This window comes from Podarcis bocagei, assembly GCF_964188305.1.
Source record: "Podarcis bocagei genome assembly, chromosome: 10".
Lineage (NCBI taxonomy): Eukaryota > Metazoa > Chordata > Lepidosauria > Squamata > Lacertidae > Podarcis > Podarcis bocagei.
Window position 1 is genome coordinate 57,978,748 of NC_138135.1, and position 24,294 is coordinate 58,003,041.

At 39.8% G+C, this 24,294-nt stretch overlaps 1 protein-coding gene across 3 annotated transcripts in view; it reads left to right on the forward strand.

Annotated features, from left to right (window-relative positions):
* Positions 1-24,294, forward strand: part of MET (MET proto-oncogene, receptor tyrosine kinase) — a 106,349-nt gene that overhangs the window by 31,126 nt on the left and 50,929 nt on the right. For all 3 annotated transcript variants that reach the window (XM_081211416.1, XM_081211414.1, XM_081211415.1), the window contains exons 3-4: positions 8,764-8,955; positions 23,396-23,521. In XM_081211416.1, the coding sequence (XP_081067542.1) occupies positions 8,764-8,955; positions 23,396-23,521 (318 nt within the window). The remainder of the gene's footprint in view (positions 1-8,763; positions 8,956-23,395; positions 23,522-24,294) is intronic.

The following is a 24,294-nucleotide window of genomic DNA, read 5'->3' on the forward strand; positions in this document are numbered from 1 at the left end:
TATACTGGTGTCAAATGATGGCAGCCAACCATTTCTCTTGGCTGTTCAGAAACCGCTTCCGATTGGCTGCAGGAGCTTCCTGCATTCAAGCGGAAGCCGTGTTGGACATTTGGCTTCCGGAAAAAGTTCGAAAACCGGAACACTTACCGGTACTTCCAAGTTTTCGTGGTTCAGGAGCCGATTTGTTCGACAACTAAGCTGTTCATGAACCAAGGTATGACAGTAGTCCAAAAGGGTTTACCTGCATGCTGTGCTAGCTCCCCTGTCAGTGAAGTTCAAGGTTCAACATTAACTCAAAACAACAATACATCTACAATCAATAATACAGCAACACACAACCTTTCACGACATGTGAACTACTGTATATAACAATACTGCCACCAGACATTTGAAATCCATTAAAAACAGACATTAGATTTTGAGATTATGCTCTTTGTTGTAAACACTAGTTTTAGTCTACCAAGAACACTTTTCTATGCAGTCCCTATCAATTTCAGTGGGAACATAAGTGGGAGAAATACTCTTTAGGTTGGATCATTAAGGGGCTACAACCCTTGGTGGAATATTTTTGGGAGGGGGCACTGCAGTGGGGAGGCAGGGTGGAAAAATTAGCTTCTGCCACTCCTGTTATGTATACTTAGTTCTGGATCCAGTCTACTGATTTTGCCCTTTTGCTAGTTCTTATTTTAACTTCAATAGGAAGAGGACAAAGATTCAAACAATCCCGGGGAAAGGTTAAAAAAACAAAACCACCTTTTGTTTCATTGATACTAGAACATGGTTAGCAAACAACCCTGGAAGCTTCTGAATAATTTCTCTGGCGTTTTATTTGCCACACTCCTGGTGGGGAAATGAATACAGTGGACTGGGCACAGATTCAATTTTAGTCATTTTCAGCATGAAGTAGTCAAATTGAGGATGCTAGGTCTTGCAGTTTTATTCAGGACAAAACAGCTGAAATATTTCAAGACATGTGGCATAAACTATAATTCGAAAAACAGCGACAAAACCCGCTATCCAAAGCACCTAGAAGAACTTTTATCTTACTGACTTTTTGCCACACTCTATCATTCTGCCATTGCATGATAAACTGGTCGCTATCAATGTCAAATGAAGATGCAAATAGAGAAAGAAAAGATTTAGGAGTGTGAAATGAAGCCAAGAGGCCCCCTAAAATGAAATCAAGAGAGACAGTGAAATAAACACACAGTGATATTTCTTTACAAAAGATGATAGATGAGGGGAATTGAGTTATGCTTATTTTGTAATGGGAGAAAATAATTGCAGCCTTCCACCAGGAAACCACAAAGACATTTATTGATCTGTTGTCCCCTAGATATGTCTAGTAATATTTAATAAAATAGAGACAAATAACTGCTTCAAAGCTCTGTAACTATAATCTCTTTTTTTTAGTACAATTTTTTGGCAGGATTAAAAGTATCACTTCTCTTGATTGTGAGTAGCTGTGTGACTTGTTTTAAACAGACACTCACCTTAAGTAAACGGATTGAACATTACAAGTAGATACAAAATATACTACTTTTGAGTAAATACATATTATTTTCCCCATTTTTTTCATGCTTTTGCAGCATTGCACAAAACAGTACAACACAAAGTTTCAAAATAAATGTGTTTTTATCTCAAAACAAATGGAACGAAAGAATATAACTGAACTGGTTATGTTGTGGTTTAGTCGTTTAGTCATGTCTGACTCTTTGTGACCCCATGGACCAGAGCACGCCAGGCACTCCTGTCTTCCACTGCCTCCCGCAGTTTGGTCAGACTCATGCTGGTAGCTTCGAGAAGACTGTCCAACCATCTTATCCTCTGTCGCACCCTTCTCCTTGTGCCCTCAATCTTTCTCAACATCAGGGTCATTTCCAGGGAGTCTTCTCTTCTCATGAGGTACCCAAAGTACTGGAGTCTCAGCTTCAGGATCTGTCCTTCCAGTGAGCACTCAGGGCTGATTTCCTTCAGAATGGAGAGGTTTGATCTTCTTGCAGTCCATGGGACTCTCAAGAATCTCCTCCAGCACCATAATTCAAAAGCATCACTTCTTTGGCAACCAGCCTTCTTTATAGTCCAGCTCTCACTTCCATACATCACTACTGGGAAAATACTGGTTATATGTCAAATTTATTGTGTGCAAGGAACAGCAATAGTAATAGGAACGGCATCATCATTAGTTTTTGTTCTTCATTTGTGAAAAACTCCCTCAGGAGGTTTGGATTCTTCTTCATTGGAGGTTTTTAAACAGAGGTAGGATAGTCATCTGTCATGGATGCTTTAGCTGAGATTCCTGCATAGCACGGGGTTGGACCAGATGACCCTGGGGGTCCCTTCTGACTCTATGACTCTGACACAGTTGTAGTCTGGTTTGTTAGCTTGACTGTGGTGGGTGTAAGAAGTGTGGTTGGTACTACTTGGCTGCAAGCAACTTGTAAGCACTTACAATTTCTGTATGCCTTAGAGATTAACTTTGTTTTCTGTGCCTTCTGCTTCCCTTAGCCGGAATCTGCCAAAATACCAGAAATGGGCACACAGCAACATATTCTAACATGCTGTGATCTGCATACTAATTTTGCCAAATAAGTTAGGTGAGGCTTGAAAATCTTCGCATTCTGTAGCAGTTGGGCCTGTATGTATGTGTGGGAAAGCAGAATTGTTGCAGTAGCCTCGCATGTTAGTAGAACACAAGAAAGGAGCCAACATGTAGAGCTCCCCCAACAATGACAGCCAGAGACCTGCCAGTTGAATAAAGGATCTGTATGCCAATAGCTCTTTCATGCATTCTATCAAATACTATAGTTGTCTAAGCTACAATTTAAATATTTCCAGAAACTTGTATTGATAAAAGCACTTGTTTGATCCTAAGTACTACCTCACATAAGGGACGCGGGTGGTGCTGTGATCTAAACTACAGAGTCTAGGGCTTGCCGATCAGAAGGTCGGCGGTTCAAATCCCCGCAACAGGGTGAGCTCCCGTTGTTCAGTCCCTGCTCCTGCCAACCTAGCAGTTCGAAAGCACATCAAAGTGCAAGTAGATAAATAGGTATTGCTCTGGCGGAAAGGTAAGCGGCATTTCCATGCGCTGCTCTGGTTCGCCAGAAGCGTCTTCATCATGCTGGCCACATGACCCGGAAGCTCCCTCGGCCAGTAAAGCAAGATGAACACCACAACCCCAGAGTCCTCCGCAACTGGACCTAACTGTCAGGGGTCCCTTTACCTTTACAACCTCACATAAATACTTTTAGATTTTATAACAGCTAGCAGCTTTTATGCTTGTGCTGTCTTGAAGCTTAATGCAAAGGAAATGGACAAAATACAAAGATTGCATGGATGCATTATATGTGTATCTGAATCAATACTATTTACTTAGTGCTAATGTACTAACCAGATTACAAGAACTGATGCAGTGGTAATCAATACCAAAAGTGAATAATACCATGAATGATCTCCGAAAAGGAAATGTGCGATGTTTTTAATTTGTATTAGCTAATTACATCAACATTTGTCTCTTTTTATGTTACGTAATGCACCACTAGCATAATCGTTCCCCACCCTCGCTTTATCCGTAAATTAGAATTGGAGTTTCTGGAAATGTAGAATGCTAAATTCATAGCTAATGTTTCTTATTACTGCTATTTCTTTTGACTTTTGAACAATTGTTTCCATTGATTTGAATGACTTTGGATGTCTGATATTTAGATATCTACTGAAATTGGGGCCAGCATTTTCCAGGCACTCCTATTGATTTGATATAAACGTAAATGTTCATAGATTTCATCCTATGTAGTATAGTGGTTAGAATGTTGGATTGGGACATAGAGACCTGGATTCAAATCTCTGCTTAGCCACAAAACTCTCTGAGTAACCTTGGGCTGAGAGTTGCTGACTAGCCCAAGGTACCTCAAATCTGGGGGGAGAAGAGAGGAAGTCCATTTCACAGGTGGAAGCCCTTGTACTACTGGGACAACGTTGTTGGATACAACCTGTCGGTTAAGCTTGCCAATATATATATGGGGGGGGGGGAGGTTCATACAACTTTTTTCTTTATCACAATATAAAATGTATGCTATTAAGCCAACAGGTCGAATTTGTGCAGGCCACGTTACTTAGGATAAAAATTTGTAGCTGTTTTCATCATGTTCAAATATACCCAAATACCACCTATAGTATACAAATCCAAATGCATCCAAAATTCCAAACTGCATTGAATATCATACCCCCCCCCCAACAACTATGGATTGATCACCAGTGGAAAATCGATTTCAGCAAAGTGTCAAACTCAAGTTTCTGTAACTATCTGAAATTTCAGGTTCCAGCTTGAATCTATAATGAGAATTAGTCCTCCCATTATAGCTATATGATAGGTACAGTTCTTCTGCACTGCCTGTTCCATGTGATCAATTTTGATTACTGCTGTCTGAGATCATAGACAAGCTGCCTGAAGAGGGCAGCCACCTCTTGCTCCTTGACCATCCTAAAGCTAGCTATAAAGGATTGACTGGGTGTGTCCACAGAGTGATTAGTGATTCATTGGAGGAGGGCGAGTTACCATCTCTACCTTGAAAGAGGAGGTGGTGGTTATGCATCCCCTCCTTAAGAGGGCCTTCCTAGACCTGGATGTGTGTGAATCAACTATTGCCCAGTTGCAAACATCCCTTTATGGGGCAATGTGCTCAATATGGTATTGTTGGTCCAGCTTCAGGCAAGCTTGGTGGAGGTTAACTATCTGGATCCATATCAGTCCAACTTTAGGTCTGGTCATAACACTAAAGCTACCTTTGATGACATGCAATGGGAGAGACAAGGAGGGAGTGTGACTCTGCTCATGTTCATTAACCTCTCAGTGGCTTTTGATACTTTTTCATATATTTATTAATTGTTAAATTTATATGCCACCCTTCATTCAAGGATACAATCATATCCTTCTGCAGTGACTCAAGGATGGAGGCATAGTACTTCAGCGGTTCTGTTCCTACCTCCAGATCTGTTTCCGGAAAGTAACGATACTGCTTTGATATGTTTTGCAATTGGGTGGTATATAAATACTTATATAAATAAACAAATGACTTGGGCCCCAAATATCTGAGAGATCGTCACCTCTCTCCCTACATACTCTCTCAGAGCTTAGAATCAGCAGAGAGAGCACACTTGGTTGTTCCACCACAGCTCCACAAGTGTTTGGTTTTTTTAAAAAAAACAAAAGACCCACATCATGGTACAGAGTTACTCCAACTAGCCACAAATTACTGTATGAGCAAGCAAGATACAATTTGACTTCACACTAAATTCGGACATGGATTAAATAATTGCCTAAACCTCATCGCATTCCAATTCTGATGTACATCAGATACATCCCCCCCCCAGTGAATGAGTCACAAATAGACTTTGTACTTTCACTCATGTACATGGAAGAAAGTTGAAATGCCCAGTCACATACCAATAGGGCTCTTGCTGAGCTACAATATTTGTGAGATTTGTCACTGGAATCTGGCGTCAGGTTTATGAGCATTTAATCCAGAGATAATGACATTTTTCCATATTGTCAGCCAAGTAAATAGTAATTTAGTGAGTTAGAGGTGTGGCGAGGCAAGCTAAACTATGTCCTTAAGAGTTTAAAGTCAGAGGTGCCTCTTAAAAATTTACTAACACAGTTATCCAGATTGGCTACCTCAGACATAGGCAAACACAGCCCTCCAGATGTTTTGGGACTACAACTCCCATCATCCCTGACCACTGGTCCTGTTAGTTAGGGGTGATGGGAGTTGTAGTCCCAAAACATCTGGAGGGCCGAGTTTGCCTAAGCCTGGGCTACCCGATAAGATTATACAGTATATAAATAGATTTTTAGCCTTTAGGAGTTAGAGATAGCTGCATTAAAAAAAAAATGTTGTTTTTTTAAATGATGTTTTTTCTCTATTGAGATTTCTAACAATTTCCAAGAAAGAAAACAGCAATAATAATATGTAGAGTCACAGAACTGTGGGGTTGAAAGTGACCCCAAGGATCATCTAGTACAAACCCCTGCAATTCAGGAATCACAGCTAAATAAGTCCTGGCAGATGGCCATCCACCCTCTGTTTAAAAACCTCCAGTGACGGAGAGTCCATTACTTTCCCAGGTAGTCCGTTCCATTGTTGAACAGCTCTTGCCGTCTCTCTATACCAATGTTAAATATTATTAAATCTCAAGGGTTCTGTGCCTTAGTTTCCTTTTTCGATGTTGTTGTTAGAAATCTTACTATAGCATGTAAGCATAGCGCTTGAACATTTTTGTGTGCAACTTGCCTTTGTATTTCAGTAATGAGAAATGTAGCAGGAGGAAGTTAAAAGTGGTTGAACCCAAAATAATAGGTAACAATATGTCTTAGTCCAATACACAATGTTGCTGAATGCAAAAACTATTGCAAAAATATAGCAAATAGTTTGATAGATTTATCTCTAGCCTCCTGATGATCTGATGTCACCTTGCACTCTTGACAAGGTGAAGTAAGGTTGATGGAAATTAACATTTTAAAAATTTGATTTAAAAATGACAACATTTTTATTATCCTTATTTTGGTTTGTTATTTAAAGGCCTTTTGCAGAAATCAAAGGACACATCTCCGTGAGATGAGTCATGACATAATCTACCTTTAATTTTTTCAAAAAACCCTTAATGTTAAACAATGAAGAAAAAAACAGCAAAGTATTGATTCTAGACGACAGCCATATTTTATTGTGTCTATTCTCACTGCGTATTGCTCCATTTAATATTATGCAATAGAAACCTACAATAAGCCATATTAAATTGCTTATTGACATCTAAATGGCCCGTATTTATTATCTGATATAGAAGATGAAGCATCAATAGTAACTGAATTTTCAGTTGACAGATTATCATTGAACTGTCAATACAACATAGATATGCTGTTTCTCTAAGTACATTGTACTGTGAGCAATTCCCCAGAAAAGGAATACATGCATTTTCTCTCAATGAATTAGAAGATTTAAAATGAACAATCTATTTTTGGTAATAGTTATGACGATACAAAACTGCATTGGCAAGTATAAATTTTAAACAATGGGACACCAAAATATTCTCAGCCTAATTAAATTTATTTAGTTTCTCTATCTATTTTTGCCTCTTGGGACCCTAAGACCCTCTGAGTTTCATATAATTTAAAGTATAATAGACATGTACAAATGATACATTTGAATATGTTATTGCTACAGAAGGGAATTGGACTTGCCAGGCAATACTGTAATATAGCAGTTCATATAGCCCAATATGTAATTGCTCCATATTCAACACATTATGTTATGTGTTTCTTGAGTCAACTAAACCCTCATCCAAGCCACACTTTCATGTAAATCAGTCTTCAGCTTTATTGAGAACACAACCTGAACAGCTAACACTCATACACTCAGATTATCAAATACTTATATACAGTGGTGCCTTGGGTTAAGAACTTAATTCACTCCAGAGGTCCATTCTTAACCTGAAATGGTTCTTAACCTGAGGCGTGCTTTCGCTAATGGGGCCTCTTGCTGCCACTGCGCCGCAGGCGCGTGATTTCCATTCTTATCCTGGGGTAAAGTTCTTAACCTGGAGCAACCACTTCCTGGTTAGTGGAGTTTGTAACCTGAAGCGTCTGTAACCTGAAGCATCTGTAACCCAAGGTACCACTGTATTACAGAAGGTCAAATGGAACCAAAGGGACTAAGGTAAAACTAATGGGTTGGAAGACAATGCAAGGCTGCAACTCAACATGACAAAGAACAAGTCCAGAGGTGTTTGAGAGAAATCTGGTCTAAACAGAATTTTAAAAAATTACCTAGGAGCAGCTGATCAAAGGCTAACTGCCATCAAGGCCTGATCCCCTACTGCCAGATCTACAGAGGAAAATTAAAGCAGTTCAAAATGCAGAGACAAGTTTAGTTAGGGCCCAACAGTAATAATTATTAGAAACTGTGTGAACAACACACCATTCTTACAGCATTTTTGCCTGGGCTGAAGGATTTCAGGTGACAAAAGTAACACCTTTTCTCCTTTAAAAGCAAATGTCTAGGTCTAATGACATCATTTGCCAACTGCAGACATTTTCTAATAAGAAGCCATAGAAACCACACTTTCATTTTTAAAAAAAATTAAAGTAAGGTAAATAAAACCATCAGTGTTAGTTTTTTTTAATCTGCCAGGGGTAAGGTGTGCATAAACTTCTCCATGGGGTGTGTGAATGCAAAATACTTCAGTTTAAGCAGAAAATGGTATATTGGAAATGACAGGATGAAAATAAAATGAGAATGAGAATAAATGTAATTGGTGTAAACAGGGGTCAGCAAACTTTTTCAGCAGGGGGCCAGTCCACTGTCCCTCAGACCTTGTGGGGGGCCGGACTATATATATATATATTTTGGGGGGGGAATGAACGAATTCCTATGCTCCACAAATAACCCACAGATGTATTTTAAATAAAAGGACACATTCTACTCATGTAAAAACACACTGATTCCTGGAGCATCTGCGGGCCAGATTTAGAAGGCAATTGGGCCGGATCCGGCCCCCGGGCCTTAGTTTGCCTCCCCATGGTGTAAGAGATGCTTCTGTAATAAAAAAATCCTTTTCTTGTTTTGCGTACTTATTGTATATAGTATGGTGATGCAAAGATGTAAGAAAACAGTTGCCAACTTTTAAAGTGACTTTTCCCTTCTGGCAATGGGGTTGTGTGTACATCTCCTGTGTCACTTGCTGAACACGTTTCTACTCTCCTTACAGACATTTTCGAGAAACACCACCTATTGTGGAGCACAGGATGATGAGTATCGGGTGGAGGTTGCAATACCTTTGCAGCGGGTTGACTTATTTGATGAGCAGTTCAGCACAGTCTTGTTGACATCTATATCTGTCTTCACCCAAGGGGTGCTTACCATAGCAAACCTAGGCACGTCTGAAGGCCGCTTCATTCAGGTAAGGAATATTGATTGTGATTTTTCCTTCTCACTTGAACTTCACCCTGTGCAGTAAGGGTCGAGGGATGGAAGGGAAGGGAGGGAAGCTTCACTTTACTGGTAATGAAAGACAATGTAAATGAATGTCAAAAGAATATATGGATATAGTTTAAATGGGAATTAGAAGAAAACAAAGTGGAATAAAATCTTGATGCTAAGGTTTCTGAGTTGCTTTCTCTGACACCTTGATCTCCCTCCATGTTAGATTTGTTCCCTAGGGTTATGTTAGAATATCTACATTGGCAAAACTGTTAGAGGAATATCGAAACAAAAAACAACTAGAGAATGGATAATATTTAAGAATTATGTAAAACTTTATTGTACAAATAACTCCATATTAGCAGAAATTGAGTGGTATTTGTAAAGAAAAAGATCAAAGGAATGTATACAAAGCAGAAAGAAATGATATTATACAATGCAAACCTGTGTAAAGAAGAATGTTATATCAAACAGTATAATGAGAAGGATGGGAAGGATTGTGCTGATGTGTACTTTTACTATGTAAATAACTTTGTCTCTTTTTTAAAAAATGTTTTTTTGTTTCTTATCTTTGTTACTTCATTTTTCTTTATAAATTTTCTATTTTCTATAATTTTCTCCTTTTTTTAACCTGTTAAGAGATAGTACATAATGTTTGTATAGACATGCAAATCTTTTAATCAATAAAGAATTTATTTGTTCCCTAGGGTTATTACATTGAGTGGAATCATTGATGCATCTAGCCTTGTAGTGGCTGTACTCCCCCAATGCTTTAACTCAGTGTTTCCCAAACTTGGGTCTCCAGCTGTTTTTGGACTGCAGCTCCCATCATCCCTGACCACCGGTTCTGCTAGCTAGGGATGATGGGAGTTGTAGTCCAAATACAGCTGGAGACCCAAGTTTGGGAAACACTGCTTTAACTGGAGATGTTGGGAATGCTGCTCAGCTGTTTTAATCTGCTACTGCTATTATGTATGTTTTTCTTTTTCCTTCTCTTAAGTCTTTCTCACTCAATTTATAACCAGTAATTCATTTGGTATAGGGTGATGACTTTATTTTGTCTGTATTGTTTATATAGTTCTTATCATCATCTACTCCAGTGCTTCTCAAGCTATCTGATGTTGAACCAGTAGTCTTCTCACCCCACACCCACCCATGTGTCAGGAATCAGTAGCATATTTGGTCCCTAAATAAACCCACTAAGCCTGTGCTGTGGTGGAGCTGCTATGGAGAAACAGCCAATAGAGACCACCACCTTGCATAGCACTGATCTGTTCATTTAAGCAGCCAGTGCTCCTGCCTTTGCTGCTGGATCATAAAGCAGCCTCTTATAGATAGATCAGTATCTCCTTATGCTGGAAGGGCCCTCTCTGCTGATCTCAGCACCCAAGAGAGTCTTTAGGGAAGGAGATGGTCTTTCACATATTTCTGACCTGTCTTCCCCCCCCAAAAAAACATTCTATGATGGTACTCGCTTATTTCATGCAAATGTCTAGGCCAGTAGCAAAAGAGAGCTTGAATTTCATTTTCAGAGTTTCTGAAACCTTTAGGTGAGGAAAATAGCAAAGGGTTGGCTATAAGGAAAATGTTAGTAACAGCAAAATCATTTCTTCTTGCAAGTTCCTCTTAGCCTTCTGCAAATTTTTGTGCTTCAACATAGAGTGTTTTTGATAGGAGTACAAATAGTTAGATGTTTCTGCTTTATAATGGCTTTATTATTCATTCATTTCTTATGCCAGATCATTTCACTCAGCATTTTGCCCCCCCCCATCACATGAAACATTAAAAAAAAATCGAGGACAATGCTTCCAAAGCACGTTTCCTTTTGTAAGGCCAGCCAAGGGAGCAAAAGGAATGTGATTGTATAAAATACATTGTGCCATTAGTAGAAATAGTCATATCCCCTGAATTAGGCTGGGTTGAGTTACAGAGCAAATTATCTTTAATATCGTATTGCAGTAACCCACAAAGCCTTCCCCCTTTCTTCTCGTTGCGCAGCCCAAGAGCTGACACGTTCAACAGTACAGAACACATGGCCTGCCTTTAATGCCTAGTAACAACATATACATTAAAATGCTGTTAATATATACATTTCCTTGAAATATCTTCTTTTCGAAAGGAGTTGGAGAGTTGCAGAAATGTTGTGTTTCCAGAATATACAGCAAATTTAGAATGCAAGGTCTATTTAAATTAGTTTCCTCTTTTAATTATGCAAATAGTTGCCTGGGAAATAGTGTCAAGCATGTTTGTTATCAAAATCCCTAAGGTTTAGCAGATGAGAAGGGAAAAGGGAGGTTTCCACAATGATTAGAATGTCTTTAAATTTCCTGGGATGGAGCATTGCCTTACATCAGATTATTAGAACAGTTACATCACTGAACAAATCTAATGTCCCAACACTCGGTTTAGAAACTCATAAATGCTTGGCATCATCTGGCCAAAGCTAAGTGTATTGAAATTTCGTTTTATGTGGCTAGCAGGTAGAAAGGAGTGCTTCTTTGCTTCTGAACAGCAGGAAATGAGGCAACCGAACCAATATAGTTATTGGAAACAATGGTTGTGTACAAAGTTCAGCCAAAATTCACAGAACTCCATGTTTAAGTTTCCTTTGGGTAGAGTAATCCCAAGCCCTTGCTGGTAACATAATGGAGTGGTATAGCCACTGACAAGATACACAACTCTACCACTTGCTCTGGCCAGGTCAGAAGGTGAGGGACTAGGGGTGGGATGCACTTTTGCGATGCTAGCTCCCTGGTTGGCTAAATGTAAAGGTCCAGATCAGTCTCCTTGCATCATGTAAATATACCTCAACAAATCATCCCCAGTGAACAACCTGGCTGCTGAATTCTGCGCCAGCTGAAGTTTCCAAACTGTATTCAGAGGCAGCCCTATGTATACTACACTGCAGTAATCTAACCTGTAGGTTACCAGAACATAGACAATAGTAGTTAGATGAGCCCTGTCCAGATAGGGGGTGATATATAGTTCAGATAGCACATAGTTTAATGATTATAATCAAATATGTGACAATCCATTGGGCTACAGTGAGACTGCCCTTCCCCCCCAAATCTAATCCACCCTCTGTTCGCTCCATCAGAATACCTAGAAAGCGGCTTTTGAAAAATAATAACAGTATTTAGTTGCTGTATTTTTGCATTGTTTTAAAACCTGCTTTTAGTTGTTTTGTTGTTGTAGGTCTGTAAATTGCCTTGAGATTTATATGAAGGGCAATTCATGAATTAATAAAATAATAAATACATAATATTTGCATAGAAAAATAGTGAGAGCATGGTCATGGAAATTCAAACAGACCATGATATAATATGTAAGTGGCTTTGGCCATGGCCCCAAAGTATATTACATATTTACTGCTCCCACCGCTCCCTGCAAATCAGGCAGATTGGACGAAGATTAATGCATTTGTTTGGAGCAAAACAAAAACAACTTGGGTTCTGTCTCTTACTGTTTTTCTATATTGGTCCTGAGGGCTTGTATACAGCAATGAAACACACACTGAGTTACTACTGAACAGGTATCCTTTTCAATTACTGTCTTCTAGTTTATTTTGAAGATCAAACCACTTTATCAGCTGAGAAGAAAGTGTAGAGTTTATCATCCTAACTACTTCAGGCAATTAAGTATTAGACTTGGAAATGGATTTTGTCTTTAGAGTGCAGATAAAAATCTTAGTCTTTCCCCCTCTTTTAAAGAGAGTAATGATATGGGGAGAAGGGAATAATCTTCTTGTAGTGGAGAACTTGCAGCACAGTCAAACACATTGTTTTGGCTACACCAAAGTGTTAAACTGTGTTGGTCCCTGAATATCCTTGATTTCAGAGTTCATTAAATATTGTTGAGTTTCTGTTACAAAACAGACTGCTAATAATTTTTTTTCCTGCTAAGACAGCTGTCACGCATGAGAAAAGAAAGAAAAATGGCTTTACTTCCTCTGAAAGCTGGATGACAATCTCTCTGCAAGTTTTTCTCCTCCCCCCCAACCAAGAGTTTGCAGCTGTTTCTGCCTCTTACTGTTGTGACTGTTTTTGATGTGTGGCTGGGAATGCAGCCTTTAACTACAGCTGTTGGGTGCAAAGTGAATTGGGTATTTCTCAGCAGTGGTTTGGTTAGAAAGAATGATGCTGTCACAACTAGCAATATTATGGACATAAAGCTATATTATCAGTGGGTGAAAGTTGGGCATGGTTTATGGAAGTTATAGAAATATGATGACTTGCACCAGAAATAGACACCTTGAACCCTTTTTCCATCTGGTTAGTCTGATACAAAAATTCCCACAATAAGCCAGGCTACATTTGAGGGCACAAAGAGAAGGGGACGACAGAGGACGAGATGGTTGGACAGTATTCTCGAAGCTACCAACATGAGTTTGACTAAACTGCGGGAAGCAGTGGAAGACAGGAGTGCCTGGCATGCTCTGGTCCATGGGGTCGCGAAGAGTCGGACACGACTAAACGACTAAACAACAACAACAGCATTAGGCCACTAACCCACGCTTTATAAACCATGGTTTATAAACCTGTTTAACAGTGTTAAACATAGCCATGTACTTTATTTCCACCATGTTCAGGTTTTATCATGGAGATCTTGAGTTGCATGAAACCAAGAGTTCCCTGTTATGTCTGAACTGGGGGACTCCAGTTAATGTCGATCAGATACTGTACTACAACCTTGTTCTGTTAACCAACATTAAGCCATGGTTCCCCAGTTTGGATATAACCGGAAACTCTGAATTAATGCTAACTCTGCCAAACCTGGCATACCATGGAAGAAGAGGAGGAGAAAGGGAAGAGCAAGTGTCCGTGGTACTCACTATGGCTTCATAAACCAGAATCTATTTTTTACAGGTTTATACACAATTTAGTGCTGTCAATCTTGGTGAGCCAGTGTGGTGTAATGGTTAGAGTGTTGGACTAGGACTTTGGAAACTAGGGTTCAAGTCCCTACTTGGGCAGGGAGCTCACTGGTTGACCTTGGACCAGTTGCTGCCTCTTAACCTAACGTACCTCACAGGGATGTTGTGAGGAGGGGGGAAACCATGTGTACCACCTCAAACTCCTTGGAGAAAAAGGTGAGATAGAAATGCAGCAGCAGCAACAATAATAATACAAACTAATATCACTGGCCTTTGCATACTGATACAAGGGTATTAATGTCATCAGAAGTTCCCACTGATGGAAGCTTCTTCTGGATCAAAGAGCCTTGCTTCTACTGAGTGGGCAGTACTGGATTCAACCCAGTGGTGGCGGTGGCAAAGTTGGTTCAAGTAAGTGGGGTATCGAGCAATCCAACAGGTTTAAGGGTATGTGGTAGGGAAACCAAGTGATTCTTTTGAGATAATTCCTTGTTAAAATAGAAAAGGTGAGAGTCTCCAAAGTGCATCTATTATACTATATCTCTATGTCTCTATCTATATATAATTTTTTTATTATTTTATTTTTTAAACATAAAATATACCAACATTGCAATAACAAGTCATATACTTTTTGCTCTGCCGAGCTCATGACTTCCCTCCATCCCTTCAACTGGTTTTTTATTTCCAAATAGATTGTATGCGCACTTTAACTGTCAGTTCCTGTCCTTCTTTATACTTAAAGTCCTCTCTTCTCCATGGTCAGATACTATTTTTACATTTCGTTGCAAGATTTATTTCAATCCTGCTAGTGTCTTCACATTTATACAATAATCATTCAAATACCAAATAAATTTACTCCAGTCTCTTTGGAATTTCTGGTCGCCTTGGTTCCAGATCCTACCAGTCAGCTTGGCCAACTCTGCATAGTCCATCATCTTCATCTGCCACTCCTCAATTGTTGGTGATTCCTGTAATTTCCACCTTTGGGTGCCCGCCCTGTGGAACGCCCTCCCATCAGATGTCAAGGAAATAAGCAGCTATCCTATTTTTAAAAGACATCTGAAGGCAGCCCTATTTAGGGAAGTTTTTAATATTTAATACTGTATTGTTTTTAACACTCGATTGGGAGCCGCCCAGAGTGGCTGGGGAAACTCAGCCAGATGGGCGGGGTATAAAAAATAAATTATTATTATATTATATATATAAAGTTCTTGCCGCTGTTGTGGCATACATAATCTTTGATTCTACCTTTGCAATTTCTTCTCCCATTAAACCAAGCAAAAATGCTTCCGGTTTCTTGGGGAAAGTATATTTAAACCTCTATTTATTATACTCAATGAATTAAAATGTTTTACAGTATTCTAAAGATACTTACATGCTCTTTTTACAAGAGTAGGCTGAAAATGATGTGAAAATACAGCAAAGTTGGCTTTGGGCATATCTGTTCTGGATGACAGCTTACACCTGCCAGACAGCCGTAGAAAAATAATAAGGCAGAACTTGGTTTAGTTTCAAGCAAGCCTCCTGGTTTTGTAGAAATCATCTTTGAGATGCATACTGAATAACATCTTTAATAGGCACCAACGCTGACCCCCAGTGTGATAAAAAAAAAGTTACTGCATTCATTTTCACGGAAATAATTACAGTCTTAATATGCAGACTTGTGTGTCATTTAACTGGTAGTTGAGACTTCTGGCTGTATTGGGATCAATTGGTAGTGTGAAAAAGAAATGCTTGACTGAATTTATCTGGTAGCCATGTACTTCAAGCTGAATACTCACTTCCCGTATAAATGAGACATTAATCTCTTGATCTTGTATATTCAGTACTTGCCATCGCCACAGACAGCAATTACTGAAATATCCTGAGTTGCTGTAGAAAGCCACTACACATTCATCTGTGATTATATTTTAATGTTAAAATCCATCTATCAGCAGAGCCAGCATTATAAATCTAACTCAGTCATTTAATCAGGAAAGTTTGGTCTGTATTTCTTGGCTCAAAGTGCACTATAGTATTTACTCTGAGGGCGGGGGCGGGAGAATGAAGCTAAACTTCATTCCAGTGTGGTGTAGTGGTTAAGAGCGGTGGACTCGTAATCTGGTGAACCGGGTTCACATCTCTGCTCCTCCACATGCAGCTGCTGGGCGACCTTGGGCTAGTCACACTTCTTTGAAGTCTCTCAGCCCCACTCACCGCACAGAGTGTTTGTTGTGGGGGAGGAAGGGAAAGGAGAATGTTAGCTGCTTTGAGACTCCTTCGGGTAGTGATAAAGCGGGATATCAAATCCAAACTCCTCCCCTTCTTCTTCTTCTTCTTCTTCTTCTTCTTCTTCTTCTTCTTCTTTGGGATGGATGCTTGTCAAGGTCTTGTTTATACAATTCAAGAAAGGTTAATAGTCATTGTGGTGTGGAGAGATCAGGGACGCAGGTGGCGCTGTGGTCTAAACCACTGAGCCTCTTGGGCTTGCCGATCGGAAGGTCAGTGGTTCAAATCCCCATGATGGGGTGAGCTCCCATTGCTCTGTCCCAGCTCCTGCCAACCTAGCAGTTTGAAAGCACGCCAGTGCCTGTAGATAAATAGGTACCGCTGTGGCAGGAAGGTAAACGGTGTTTCTGTGCGCTCTGGTTTCTGTCATGGTGTTCCGTTGTGCCAAAAGCCCTTTAGTCATGCTGGCCACATGACCTGGAAAGCTGTCTGTGGATAAACGCTGGCTCCCTCGTCCTGAAAGCAAAATGAGCACCACAACCCCATAGTCGCCTTTGACTGGACTTAACTGTCCAGGGGTCTTTTACCTTTACCTTTTTTCAGAGAGATCTAGGTTTAAATCCCTGTCATGAATCTCACTGGGTGACACTGGGCCAGTCACATTGTCTCAGCCCAACCTACCTAATTGTGAGAATAAAATGGGGAGGGGAGAGAACACTGTATGCCATTCTAAGCTCCTTGGAGGAAAAGTGGCATATAAATATAATAATTAATAAAGAAAATATGCTGCACGTAACCAACCAAACTAAACCCATTGGTGAGCATAAAAAATGTGAAATGCTTCTAATTATTATAGGGAAATGAAGCAAAACTTTAATCCAACATGAAAATATGAAGATGTAGTCAAAATAGAGGATTGTAGAGAAGTTACAGTAACAAACTGACCTCAGTTCAGGTCAAAGCCTAATATGACATGTTTTGACCCAATTGGTCTTCAGAAGAAAATTATTAAATACAAGTTGGTGCCGTTTTCTCCGATCCAGCAGTAAAATGCAGGTTTTCCCAGGGAAAATGCTAGGACAAAAAAACAAACCCCACCATTCAGACATTGACCTGGAAATCCCAGATCTGTGCCTAGAAAATGTGACACAGGCCCTTAGGGATGAGCCCTTATAACAGCTTCCCTAAAATGCATTTCAGAGGTTGTGGCAATGGCCTCAACATAGCGAAGGTAATAATGAGTTTATAGCACTTGCAACTTTTACTAGTAGTAAGGAATGTCTTCAGCCTGGATTGCCAGAACATAGCTTGTTTACTTGCTGTGGTGTTCAGTTTCAGTGATAATGGATCCTTGCTGAAGTACTGGGCAGCTCTCTAGAACCATGGAAACAGGACCAAATGGTTCTGGCATTGTTTTGAAGATGCATCTTAGAAGCAATTCGAGGGTTAACGCATGCTCAGTCAAGAAATAACATTTGGCAATAAGAGGAAGCATTCTTGGCATTTCGTAGCAGTGGGCATTCAAGAGAAAACACAGCTAATGATCCATTATAAAGGTATTTGCAGCTGTGGATTTACCTCTCCCTAATACCAACATTAATCTGTTTTTTCACGCAGCTTTGCAGTTTATTCGTGTGTGTGTGTGTGTGTGTGTGTGTGTGTGTTTCACACTTTCTCCTGGTTGTAAAACCAAACCATGTCTGAAACACTGGGTCAAAGTTGCATGCCGCTTAAACTACACATCTCCACTGAGTTTTTGCTTCTTCCGCACCGCCAGACAGTGACCACAAAATTGTAGTTAGAGTTGCCCATAAATGTGGCAAGGAAGCTTTTTTTTTTTTTAAGCCATTGTATTCCACCCCTCTGAGAATAGCTATGGCACTGGTCTTTTAAAAGTTTATTTCAAAGTAATTCAAAGATGTTAACTGGGATTTCATAGAAATTTTTACTTGAGGAATTCAACTCTGCCACAGTTGACTTTCAACAGAACACTATTGCACCCTGTAATAGCTATTAACCTTTATCTAAAAATAAGACATGCCAGTTTTGGTTAGCCTCATACACACTAAGCTACACAAAGCTAAAACAGTATTTCTGTGCATTTTAAGGGGTGGCAAACTGTTTCATCTTGTCCCCAATGCTATTTAACATCTATAGGAAACTGCTGGGAGCTGTCACCAGAAGTTTTGGAGTGAAGTGTCACCCATATGTGGATGACACCCAGATCTATTTCTCTTATCCATCTGCATCAGGAGAGGTGACTTGAGGTGCTAGACAAGTGTTTGGATGTGGGCAAACAACCTGAAATTGCATCCTGAAAGGACAGGTGTTATGTGTTTCAAGTTCCTTGGTCCAGAAGGTGGGAACACACTGTTCTGGATGGGGTTGTATTCCCCTGGAAGGAGCAGGTTCGTAGGTTGGGGGTACTCCCTGATCCAACATTTTCAGTTAAAGGACAGGTGGCCTCTGTGTCTGTGAGTGGCTATTTCCAGCTCAAGCTGATTCACCAACTGCTGCCCCTTTTGGACAGAGATGATTTGGACATGGTACTCCATGCTCTAGTAACTTCCAGATTGGATTGTTGCAGTGCATTTTATATGGGGCTGCCCTTGAAGACAACTCAGAAACTTCCAACTGGTCCAAAATTCAGTGTCTAACTACACTGACCTAGCTGGGCTTTTGAGAAGCAACGGAATACCCTACAGGTGGGAGTTTCCACAAGGCCTATCATTTAACTACACAGGAAAGAAGATTAAAATCAAAACGAAAGAGGACAGCCAGAAGTTTCTGCACGACCACGGAGAAGACCTGCAGAAGGGAATAGCAGGTCCTTGGCCTCCACCTGAGACTGGGAAAGTGCCAGTACCCTCGGATTTAGACAAGAAAGAAGACACCCCATAAAGAGCAACAACAGATTAATACAGGATGTCTCTACAGCTGTATAGTTGGAACATTAATGGCGCGAATTCCCCGGAGAAACGCAAAAGGATTTTTCATATTTTGAAGAAGGAACATTTGGATATAATCTGTCTTCAAGAAACCCACGTGACCAGGCTTCACAGGAAAGTGTTAATAAACAAAAGACTAGGCCAAGAATTTATCTCATCAGATAGAGTTAAAAAGAGAGGAGTGGTGATCTATGCAAAAGAGAATTTATCACCAAAATTTTTGTTTAAAGATGAACAAGGAAGAATCCTGGCAATTGAAATACAAATCCAAGGAGAAAAAGTTCTGATATTAGGAATTTATGCACCAAATGAGGGGAAATCAGAATTCTACAAGAAGCTTCATGAGACATTACTGGATTATCTGGACTATTCTAACATCATTATGATGGGAGACATGAATGGGGTGGTCTCTACATATATGGACAAGTCACAGAACCAGAACCTGACCAAAGATGGAAGACTACCAAAGACCTTTTTTGAACTAACTGACAATATGGATTTGATTGATCTATGGAGGACGAGAAACCCCCTAGGTAAAGAAGGAACTTTCTTTTCTGAGGCCCATCTGTCATGGACAAGAATCGACCAAATCTGGACAACTAGAGGTCTGGCACCTAAGACCACAAGAGTAGAAATCTGCCCAAAGACATGCTCCGACCATAACGCTATGAAAATAGAAATGAGATTTACCACTGCCGATTCCTTCAGATGGAAAATGAATGACAACCTGCTAAGAGATCAAGAGATTGTAAAGAAGGCCCAAAAAACTTTAAAGGACTACTTTGAAATTAACCTCAACACCTCGGTGGAAAAAAGAATAATCTGGGACGCAAGTAAAGCTGTTATGAGAGGGTTTCTGATACAACAAAACACGATCAAGAAAAAACTTTGGAATGGGAAAAAGGATAAGATATTAGAGAAGATAACAGCCGGAGAGAAAAAATTAAGACTAAATCCAAAATCAAAAGAGACTTTAAGAGAAATTAAATTTCACCAGTCACAATATATGAAACTGATCAACCAAGAAGTGGAATGGAAAATTAAACAAATGAACCAAAGATCTTTTGAATCTGCGAATAAATGTGGGAAGCTGTTAGCTTGGCAGTTGAAAAAGAGACAAAAATTAAACTATGTTACCAATCTAGAAGTGGAAGGAAAAAATATTCAGAAACCAGGAGAAATTAGAAAGTGCTTCCAGAAATATTTCAAAAAACTGTATACCCAAGGGCCTGAGGAAGTGGCTGAGATAGAACAATTCTTGAAAGATAATGGCCTACCAGAACTATCTCAAGAGAAGAGATCAATCTTGAATTGTAAAATAACACAACAGGAAATTGAGGCTGCCATACAGAACATGCAGTTGGGCAAATCCCCAGGCCCTGATGGACTTACCTCCAAGTACTACAGGATGTTAAAGGACTACTTGACACAACCATTAGTGGAGGTTTGCAACCAGATTATGGGGGGAGGGAGGGCACCAGATACGTGGAAAGAAGCATTCATCACCCTGATACCTAAAGTGGAAACTGAAAAGACTCAACTTAAGAATTACCGTCCCATCTCACTCCTGAACGTGGATTACAAAATATTTGCAGACATTTTGGCAAATAGATTTAAAAGGGTTTTAAATGAAGTAATTCATAAGGACCAAGCAGGCTTTCTCCCTGGTAGACATTTGTTTGACAACACCAGGAACATTATCGATATTCTGGAACTTTTACAAACAAACATCAACACTAAAGCAGTGTTAATTTTTATTGATGCGGAGAAAGCCTTTGACAATATTTCTTGGAAATTTATGAAGAGAAACTTGGAAGGGATGGGAGTGGGAAGGGGGTTTGAGAACGGAATAGAAGCAATCTATTCCGAACAAAAAGCTAAGTTGATAGTGAACAATGTGGTGACAGAAGAACTTCAGATTGAAAAAGGAACACACCAGGGGTGCCCCCTGTCCCCTTTATTGTTTATTTCAGTCCTGGAGGTTTTGCTGAACATGATAAGGAAGGATCGGCAGGTACAAGGAATACGGGTCGGAGTGAAACAATATAAACTGAAAGCATTTGCAGATGACTTGGTTTTAACATTACAGGAGCCAGAATCTAGTACAAAAAGAGTTTTAGAACTGATACAGAAATTTGGTCGGGTGGCGGGTTTCAAGTTGAACAAACAAAAAACTAAGGTGTTAGGGAAAAATTTGACAGTTACTGAAACAGAAGAGTTTCAGAAGGAAACAGAACTAAACATTGTTAAAAAAGTGAAATACCTGGGGGTTAATCTCTCTTCCAAGAACTTGAACCTTTTTAAAGATAATTACGAGAAATGTTGGTTAGAAATTAAAAAAGATTTAGAAATTTGGTCAAGACTGAAGTTATCCTTGTTAGGCCGAATTGCAGCTATAAAAATGAACGTTTTGCCAAAGATGTTGTTTTTGTTTCAGGCCTTACAGATTGTGGACAGAGTGGAATGTTTTGGAAAGTGGCAGAAGGATATCTCTAAATTTGTCTGGCAGGGCAAAAAGCCCCGAATAAAGTTCAAAATATTAACTGATGCAAAGGAGAGAGGGGGATTTGCCCTGCCGGACTTAAGGATATATTACGAAGCTGCAGCCTTCTGCTGGTTGAGAGATTGGATTTTGTTGGAAAACACTGATGTCCTGGATCTGGAAGGCTTTAATAACTCGTTAGGTTGGCATGCGTATTTGTGGTATGACAAGGCAAAAACACATGGAATGTTTAAAAACCATATTGTCAGGAGAGCAATATTTATGGTCTGGAAAAAATACAAAGACTTATTAGAAAGTAAAACTCCGAGGTGGGTATCACCAATAGAGGCCAAGGCTCGGAAAAAACCCAATATGGAGGCCGGATGGCCGAAATATTGGGAAATAATAGAGAACATTGGAGACAATTGGAGGTTGCAGAGCTTTGAAAGGTTAAAGGGTAAGGTGCAAGATTGGTTACACTATGCCCAAATTAATGAGGTTTTTAAGCTAGATAAAAAAACAGGATTCCAGGTGGAAAAATCGAAACTTGAGACAGAATTGTTAGAACCAAAGACCAAGCTATTATCGAGAATGTATAACTTGCTGCTTAAATGGAACACACAGGACGAGACAGTTAAATCAGCCATGATAAAATGGGCTCAGGACATTGGTTATAACATCATGTCTGAGGACTGGGAAAGGTTATGGACCACCGGTATGAAGTTTACGGCATGTAATGCCTTGAAAGAAAACATTATGAAAATGGTATACAGGTGGTACATGACCCCAGTCAAGCTTGCTAAGATCTACCATTTGTCCGATAATAAATGCTGGAAATGTAAGGAGGCTGAAGGGACATTCTTTCACCTCTGGTGGACCTGCCCAAGAGTGAAGGCCTTCTGGGAAATGATATATAACGAGTTAAAAAAGGTGTTTAAATACACCTTCCCTAAGAAACCGGAGGCATTCCTCCTGGGCATTGTCGGCCAGAAGGTGTCAAAGAAGGATAGAACTCTTTTCATGTACGCTACTACTGCAGCAAGGATTCTTATCGCTAAGCATTGGAAGACTCAAGATTTGCCCACACTGGAGGACTGGCAGACGCAACTGATGAACTACATGGAACTAGCCGAGATGACTGCAAGGATCCGAGATCTGGGAGAAGAAGCTATGGAGGAGGACTGGAAAAAATTTAAGGACTATTTGCAAAAGTATTATAAGTTATATGAACTTTAAGACGCCGTATGATTTGGAATGTTAGCCCCAGCAACAAAAGTGGTTTATATAAGAAATTGGATAATTTTTATGAAAGAATCAAGGTTTAAATGGGCAAAAATGACAATATGTTATATTTTAAGAGTAAATGGAAAACAAGAGATTTAAACTTAAACTGCAATTGAAAGTAAAAAAGAAACACATGAAACAAGGTTATAATTTGCTGATAAATTTTATTGTTAAGAATGCATTATGCGGGAGATGTGGGGAAGTCCGATAGAATTCTGAAATAAGTTGATGAAATGGTCGAGATTTTCTGTCTTTTATTTTCTTTTTACTGTTTATGTTCTTTCTTTTCTATCTGTAACTTGGAAAAAACGTAATAAAAATTATTATAAAAAAAAAACCAAAATTCAGTGTCTAGGGTTACTTTTAGAATTCATTGCTGTCAGTCTAAAGTCTTTTGTTTCCCAAAAGTGATACAACTTTAATAAAAAAAAATTTGCAGAAATGTTGACCTCTATTGTTTTCAAAACATTGTTGATTTTAAGTTGTTTTCTCATTGGTTCTTAGTGCATTTATAATGGATTGGTATTTGTATCCCCGCCCCCAAAAAATGGAATTATAATTGTAGATCAAGATTACTGCATAATATGAATATAAATTGTTTGCTTTCTAAATTGTTCTTTTTCAGATAGTGATTTCTCGTTCAGAACACTATGAACCGTATGTAAATTTCCAACTGGATCACCATCCTGTTTCTCTAATTAAGAATTTGCCAGGCGATGATGGTTATATTCTGGTGGTCACCGGGAATAGGGTAAATATTTCATAATCTTTTGGTTATAGGGATACCTTTATACAGTGGTACTTCGGGTTACAAACTTAATTCGTTCCAGAGGTCTGCTCTTAACCCAAAACCATTCTTAACCTGATGCGCGCTTTCACTAATGGGGCCTCCTGCCGCCGCCGCCGCACGATTTCCGTTCTCATCCTGGGGCAAAGTTCTCAACCCGAGGTACTATTTCCAGGTTAGCAGAATTTGTAACCCGAAGCGTTTGTAACCTGAGGTACCACTGTATAAGGATTCCTCCTATTATCATTATACAGTCCATCAGTTGTATAAGCTGGTACCCCAAATAATGCACCCCAAAGGCAAAGCAGAACCCACAAAGTCACAACAAGGAGCTTGCCAGGATCTTGCAGCCTCTCCCCACTACCCATTTGGAGGAGGTTGCAACTTTGCCCCCTTGTGTTCCATGGTAAAGGTAAAGGACCCCTGGACAGTTAAGTCCAGTCGAATCTGACCATGTAATTGCATGGGCAGGGTGAGAAAGCTGTACCCTCCAAATCAGCTTCTGGGAGGAAATGCCCACTCACTGACAAAGAGCCTGTTGCCCTAAGGCAGTGGTTCTCAACCTGTGGATCCCAGATGTTGGACTATAACTCCCATCATCCCTGAGCCAGTCTGGCCTTGCTAGCTAGGGGTGATGGGAGTTGTAGTTCAACAACATCTGGGGACCCACAGGTTGAGAAAGGCTGCCCTATAAGGGTTCTTGGCCAGGAGTGGTTTAGCCCCCTCACTAACCATTT